Raw genomic sequence first — 7,500 nt, forward strand, 5'->3', positions numbered from 1 at the left:
ACACACACACACACACACACACACACACACACACACACACACACACACACACACACACACACACACACACACACACACACACACACACACACACACACACACACACACACACACACACACACATAACGGACCAAAGACTTTGTTTATTTCTATTTCAACCTTTTTTTTTGTAGACCCTGTTTTTTTTTTTACACCATGTTGTTTTATGAAACAGGGAGAAAATGATGTTCCTATAATTCAATAATAATTGGGCTGTATTCTTAATAATTATAAGTTGTAATATTTTAATATAAAGAACAAGTTGATTAATTTATTTTGTTTTGTTTTGATGAAGACTGTTTTTTTTATACAACCGGCCAATCGAGCAGTGTTTGACTTCAGTATTTGAACCTTAACCCCTGACCCCTAACCCTTAACCCCTAACCCCTGACCCCTAACCCCAGGCCCCTAACCCCTAACCCCAGGCCCCTAACCCTTAACCCCTAACCCCTGACCCCTAACCCCTGGCCCCTAACCCCAGGCCCTAACCCCTGACCCCTAACCCCTGACCCCTAACCCCAGGCCCTAGCATTATAATGGGTTAAAGTAAAAAAAAAAAAAAAAAAAGCAAAAGATTATTACGAAACGAAATTAAACGATATCTACCCCTCTGTATTTCAGTCATAATACACTTAAAGCCCCGAGGAGAGGCGTTTACAAAACATCATAATGCCTTATAATGCCTATATGAGTGTTAACATTTTACTGCTAGACATCACATCTTATGTCAGCTCCTATGTCAACCTTGTGAAGGGTTATGAATGATCATATGATGCTTACGTGACAATTGGGCCATCACCTGTATTGTGATTAGTCTTGTTTCCTGTCTTGTCTAGATACTGTATCACAGGGGATTTCCAGTGAACAAGATGTATTATTATTATTGTTATTATGTTATAACTTTTGTCCTAAAGTCTTACACTGAGTTTACTACAGAGCTCTCAATGCATCAAACTATAACCGAACCCTAGACCCTACGGCCTGAGACCGACCCCTAGACCCTACGGCCTGAGACCGACCCCTAGACCCTACGGCCTGAGACCGACCCCTAGACCCTACGGCCTGAGACCGACCCCTAGACCCTACGGCCTGAGACCGACCCCTAGACCCTACGGCCTGAGACCGACCCCTAGACCCTACGGCCTGAGACCGACCCCTAGACCCTACGGCCTGAGACCGACCCCTAGACCCTACGGCCTGAGACCGACCCCTAGACCCTACGGTCTGAGACCGACCCCTAGACCCTACGGCCTGAGACCGACCCCTAGACCCTACGGCCTGAGACCGACCCCTAGACCCTACGGCCTGAGACCGACCCCTAGACCCTACGGCCTGAGACCGACCCCTAGACCCTACGGCCTGAGACCGACCCCTAGACCCTACGGCCTGAGACCGACCCCTAGACCCTACGGCCTGAGACCGACCCCTAGACCCTACGGCCTGAGACCGACCCCTAGACCCTACGGCCTGAGACCGACCCCTAGACCCTACGGCCTGAGACCGACCCCTAGACCCTACGGCCTGAGACCGACCCCTAGACCCTACGGTCTGAGACCGACCCCTAGACCCTACGGCCTGAGACCGACCCCTAGACCCTACGGCCTGAGACCGACCCCTAGACCCTACGGCCTGAGACCGACCCCTAGACCCTACGGTCTGAGACCGACCCCTAGACCCTACGGCCTGAGACCGACCCCTAGACCCTACGGCCTGAGACCGACCCCTAGACCCTACGGCCTGAGACCGACCCCTAGACCCTACGGCCTGAGACCGACCCCTAGACCCTACGGCCTGAGACCGACCCTTAGACCCTACGGCCTGAGACCGACCCTTAGACCCTACGGCCTGAGACCGACCCCTAGACCCTACGGCCTGAGACCGACCCCTAGACCCTACGGTCTGAGACCGACCCCTAGACCCTACGGCCTGAGACCGACCCTTAGACCCTACGGCCTGAGACCGACCCCTAGACCCTACGGCCTGAGACCGACCCCTAGACCCTACGGCCTGAGACCGACCCCTAGACCCTACGGCCTGAGACCGACCCCTAGACCCTACGGCCTGAGACCGACCCCTAGACCCTACGGCCTGAGACCGACCCTTAGACCCTACGGCCTGAGACCGACCCCTAGACCCTACGGCCTGAGACCGACCCTTAGACCCTACGGCCTGAGACCGACCCCTAGACCCTACGGCCTGAGACCGACCCCTAGACCCTACGGCCTGAGACCGACCCCTAGACCCTACGGCCTGAGACCGACCCCTAGACCCTACGGCCTGAGACCGACCCTTAGACCCTACGGCCTGAGACCGACCCTTAGACCCTACGGCCTGAGACCGACCCCTAGACCCTACGGCCTGAGACCGACCCCTAGACCCTACGGTCTGAGACCGACCCCTAGACCCTACGGCCTGAGACCGACCCTTAGACCCTACGGCCTGAGACCGACCCCTAGACCCTACGGCCTGAGACCGACCCCTAGACCCTACGGCCTGAGACCGACCCCTAGACCCTACGGCCTGAGACCGACCCCTAGACCCTACTTCCTTGTGGAGATCTGAGATGATTTGACAGATGTAAGCAATATGGTAATAGTTAGTTGATTTAGACCCATCCAATCTTCTCAGATCTCCACAAGGACACAGGGCAAAGGACACAGGGCAAAGGGCATAGGGCAAAGGACACAGGGCAAAGGGCACAGGGCAAAGGACAAAGGGCGAAGGGTCCTATGGGTCAATTGAAGATTGGGCCTATGAGCTGAACCCAGTAACATGTTTTAAAGCTGCACTTGATCGAGAACACTGTTATTGCTGATACTACAAAACGTGGACCCCGCAGGATCCCAAGGTTCTGGTAAAACCCGCTGGGTTTCAGAAAGATTACATTTGGATACTTTGTGTGTGTTTTTGTTTTTGTTTTTGTAATCGAATGCCATGATACTAAACCACGTAGTGTATCAGATGGAAAACACTTGGCACAGAAGTGTTCTCTCTTGTCTTGTTTGATACCCTTTTACATTTTTATAAAAGCATTTCAACAGGTTTTTATGTGTTTTTGATACTTTTTCAATAAAGTCTTTTTTAAATCATATCTTTGTTCTAGAGGTTTGTGTTGTATGATATCTTAAAGACGGAAACAGTGTGAAGGTGAGCCGTGTGAAGGTGAGCCGTGTGAAGGTGAGCAGTGTGAAGGTGAAAGGTGAGCAGTGTGAAGGTGAGCAGAGTGAAGGTGAGCAGTGTGAAGGTGAAAGGTGAGCAGTGTGAAGGTGAAAGGTGAGCAGTGTGAAGGTGAAAGGTGAGCAGTGTGAAGGTGAAAGGTGAGCAGTGTGAAGGTGAAAGGTGAGCAGTGTGAAGGTGAAAGGTGAGCAGTGTGGAGGTGAGCAGTGTGAAGGTGAGCAGTGTGGAGGTGAGCAGTGTGAAGGTGAGCAGTGTGAAGGTGAGCAGTGTGGAGGTGAGCAGTGTGAAGGTGAGCAGTGTGAAGGTGAGCAGTGTGAAGGTGAGCAGTGTGGAGGTGAGCAGTGTGAAGGTGAGCAGTGTGAAGGTGAGCAGTGTGAAGGTGAGCAGTGTGAAGGTGAAAGGTGAGCAGTGTGGAGGTGAGCAGTGTGAAGGTGAGCAGTGTGGAGGTGAGCAGTGTGAAGGTGAGCAGTGTGAAGGTGAGCAGTGTGGAGGTGAGCAGTGTGAAGGTGAGCAGTGTGAAGGTGAGCAGTGTGGAGGTGAGCAGTGTGGAGGTGAGCAGTGTGAAGGTGAGCAGTGTGAAGGTGAGTAGTGTGAAGGTGAGCAGTGTGAAGGTGAAAGGTGAGCAGTGTGAAGGTGAAAGGTGAGCAGTGTGAAGGTGAGCAGTGTGAAGGTGAGCAGTGTGGAGGTGAGCAGTGTGAAGGTGAGCAGTGTGAAGGTGAAAGGTGAGCAGTGTGGAGGTGAGCAGTGTGAAGGTGAGCAGTGTGGAGGTGAGCAGTGTGAAGGTGAGCAGTGTGAAGGTGAAAGGTGAGCAGTGTGAAGGTGAAAGGTGAGCAGTGTGAAGGTGAGCAGTGTGAAGGTGAGCAGTGTGAAGGTGAGCAGTGTGGAGGTGAGCAGTGTGAAGGTGAGCAGTGTGAAGGTGAGCAGTGTGAAGGTGAGCAGTGTGGAGGTGAGCAGTGTGAAGGTGAGCAGTGTGAAGGTGAGCAGTGTGAAGGTGAAAGGTGAGCAGTGTGAAGGTGAAAGGTGAGCAGTGTGAAGGTGAGCAGTGTGAAGGTGAGGTGTGAAGGTGAGCAGTGTGAAGGTGAAAGGTGAGCAGTGTGAAGGTGAAAGGTGAGCAGTGTGAAGGTGAGCAGTGTGAAGGTGAGCAGTGTGGAGGTGAGCAGTGTGAAGGTGAGCAGTGTGAAGGTGAGCAGTGTGAAGGTGAAAGGTGAGCAGTGTGGAGGTGAGCAGTGTGAAGGTGAGCAGTGTGGAGGTGAGCAGTGTGAAGGTGAGCAGTGTGAAGGTGAAAGGTGAGCAGTGTGAAGGTGAAAGGTGAGCAGTGTGAAGGTGAGCAGTGTGAAGGTGAGCAGTGTGAAGGTGAGCAGTGTGAAGGTGAGCAGCAGTATATTCAGTATTATGTTGCTCGTCCAACACTGGTTCCTCTGGTCTACCCAGTACAGCCAGTAGAGGACTGGTCACCCCTCAGAGCCTGGTTCCTCTGGTCTACCCAGTACAGCCAGTAGAGGACTGGTCACCCCTCAGAGCCTGGTTCCTCTCTACCCAGTACAGCCAGTAGAGGACTGGTCACCCCTCAGAGCCTGGTTCCTCTCTACCCAGTACAGCCAGTTGAGGACTGGTCACCCCTCAGAGCCTGGTTCCTCTGGTCTACCCAGTACAGCCAGTAGAGGACTGGTCACCCCTCAGAGCCTGGTTCCTCTGGTCTACCCAGTACAGCCAGTTGAGGACTGGTCACCCCTCAGAGCCTGGTTCCTCTGGTCTACCCAGTACAGCTAGTTGAGGACTGGTCACCCCTCAGAGCCTGGTTCCTCTCTACCCAGTACAGCCAGTAGAGGACTGGTCACCCCTCAGAGCCTGGTTCCTCTCTACCCAGTACAGCCAGTAGAGGACTGGTCACCCCTCAGAGCCTGGTTCCTTTCTACCCAGTACAGCCAGTAGAGGACTGGTCACCCCTCAGAGCCTGGTTCCTCTGGTCTACCCAGTACAGCCAGTTGAGGACTGGTCACCCCTCAGAGCCTGGTTCCTCTGGTCTACCCAGTACAGCCAGTAGAGGACTGGTCACCCCTCAGAGCCTGGTTCCTCTGGTCTACCCAGTACAGCCAGTAGAGGACTGGTCACCCCTCAGAGCCTGGTTCCTCTGGTCTACCCAGTACAGCCAGTAGAGGACTGGTCACCCCTCAGAGCCTGGTTCCTCTGGTCTACCCAGTACAGCCAGTAGAGGACTGGTTACCCCTCAGAGCCTGGTTCCTCTCTACCCAGTACAGCCAGTAGAGGACTGGCCACCCCTCAGAGCCTGGTTCCTCTCTACCCAGTACAGCCAGTAGAGGACTGGTTACCCCTCAGAGCCTGGTTCCTCTCTAGGTTTCTTCCTAAATTCCTGCCTTTCTAGGGAGTTTTTCCTAGCCACCGTGCTTCTGTAACCACGCAGGAATTAACCCTGTAACCACTCAGGAATTAACCCTGTAACCACGAGGAATTAACCCTGTAACCATGAGGAATTAACCCTGTAACCATGAGGAATTAACCCTGTAACCATGAGGAATTAACCCTGTAACCATGAGGAATTAACCCTGTAACCACGAGGAATTAACCCTGTAACCATGAGGAATTAACCCTGTAACCACGCAGGAATTAACCCTGTAACCACGCAGGAATTAACCCTGTAACCATGAGGAATTAACCCTGTAACCATGAGGAATTAACCCTGTAACCATAGAGGAATTAACCCTGTAACCACGCAGGAATTAACCCTGTAACCATGAGGAATTAACCCTGTAACCACGCAGGAATTAACCCTGTAACCACGCAGGAATTAACCCTGTAACCATGCAGGAATTAACCCTGTAACCATGAGGAATTAACCCTGTAACCACGAGGAATTAACCCTGTAACCACAAGGAATTAACCCTGTAACCATGAGGAATTAACCCTGTAACCACAGAGGAATTAACCCTGTAACCAGGCAGGAATTAACCCTGTAACCACGTAGGAATTAACCCTGTAACGACGCAGGAATTAACCCTGTAACCACGCAGGAATTAACCCTGTAACCATGCAGGAATTAACCCTGTAACCACGAGGAATTAACCCTGTAACCATGAGGAATTAACCCTGTAACCACAAGGAATTAACCCTGTAACCACGCAGGAATTAACCCTGTAACCACGCAGGAATTAACCCTGTAACCATGCAGGAATTAACCCTGTAACCACGAGGAATTAACCCTGTAACCACGCAGGAATTAACCCTGTAACCACGCAGGAATTAACCCTGTAACCATGAGGAATTAACCCTGTAACCACACAGGAATTAACCCTGTAACCATGAGGAATTAACCCTGTAACCATGCAGGAATTAACCCTGTAACCACGAGTAATTAACCCTGTAACCATGAGGAATTAACCCTGTAACCACAAGGAATTAACCCTGTAACCACGCAGGAATTAACCCTGTAACCACGCAGGAATTAACCCTGTAACCATGAGGAATTAACCCTGTAACCACAAGGAATTAACCCTGTAACCACGCAGGAATTAACCCTGTAACCATGAGGAATTAACCCTGTAACCACACAGGAATTAACCCTGTAACCATGAGGAATTAACCCTGTAACCATGCAGGAATTAACCCTGTAACCACGAGGAATTAACCCTGTAACCACAAGGAATTAACCCTGTAACCACACAGGAATTAACCCTGTAACCACGCAGGAATTAACCCTGTAACCATGCAGGAATTAACCCTGTAACCATGAGGAATTAACCCTGTAACCACGAGGAATTAACCCTGTAACCACGCAGGAATTAACCCTGTAACCATTTAGGAATTAACCCTGTAACCATGAGGAATTAACCCTGTAACCATTTAGGAATTAACCCTGTAACCATGAGGAATTAACCCTGTAACCACGCAGGAATTAACCCTGTAACCACGAGGAATTAACCCTGTAACCATGCAGGAATTAACCCTGTAACCACGAGGAATTAACCCTGTAACCACGCATTAATTAACCCTGTAACCATGAGGAATTAACCCTGTAACCATGAGGAATTAACCCTGTAACCACGAGGAATTAACCCTGTAACCACGAGGAATTAACCCTGTAACCACGAGGAATTAACCCTGTAACCACGCAGGAATGAATGATTCAAAAATAGACGTTCATCTATAATACGTCAAATTTCGAAGGGAAACTATGAGAAGCTGTTCTCTATTGGCAATGACGTCCACGGTGTTTGTTGTTTGCGGTAATTTCTTTGATGTTATAATATCTCACACAGACATGGCAGT

The 7,500-nt window shown here is 51.0% G+C and overlaps 2 protein-coding genes across 3 annotated transcripts in view; both read left to right on the top strand.

The window, feature by feature from the left end:
• The window catches only part of myb (v-myb avian myeloblastosis viral oncogene homolog), a 20,368-nt gene extending 19,756 nt beyond the window's left edge, over window positions 1-612 (top strand). For both annotated transcript variants that reach the window (XM_071412438.1, XM_071412439.1), the window contains exon 14: window positions 1-612. This exon is cut by the window's left edge. The gene's annotated coding sequence lies outside the window, so the exon portion shown is untranslated.
• Window positions 613-796: 184 nt separating this feature from the next.
• Window positions 797-2,601, top strand: LOC139583850 (decreased expression in renal and prostate cancer protein-like). Its single transcript, XM_071415396.1, has 2 exons — window positions 797-819; window positions 1,011-2,601. Exons 1-2 carry the CDS (start codon window positions 797-799, stop codon window positions 2,599-2,601), a joined length of 1,614 nt encoding a protein of 537 aa, XP_071271497.1.
• Window positions 2,602-7,500: the final 4,899 nt, after the last annotated feature.

Source organism: Salvelinus alpinus, chromosome 8 (genome assembly GCF_045679555.1).
Source record: "Salvelinus alpinus chromosome 8, SLU_Salpinus.1, whole genome shotgun sequence".
Classification (NCBI taxonomy): Eukaryota; Metazoa; Chordata; class Actinopteri; order Salmoniformes; family Salmonidae; genus Salvelinus; species Salvelinus alpinus.

Coding starts and splice junctions, on each gene's coding strand:
- LOC139583850 (XM_071415396.1), top strand. CDS start 797: ATGAATGATCATATGATGCTTAC. Junction 820..1,010: donor AATGATCATATGATGCTTAC/GTGACAATTGGG, acceptor ACCGAACCCTAG/ACCCTACGGCCTGAGACCGA.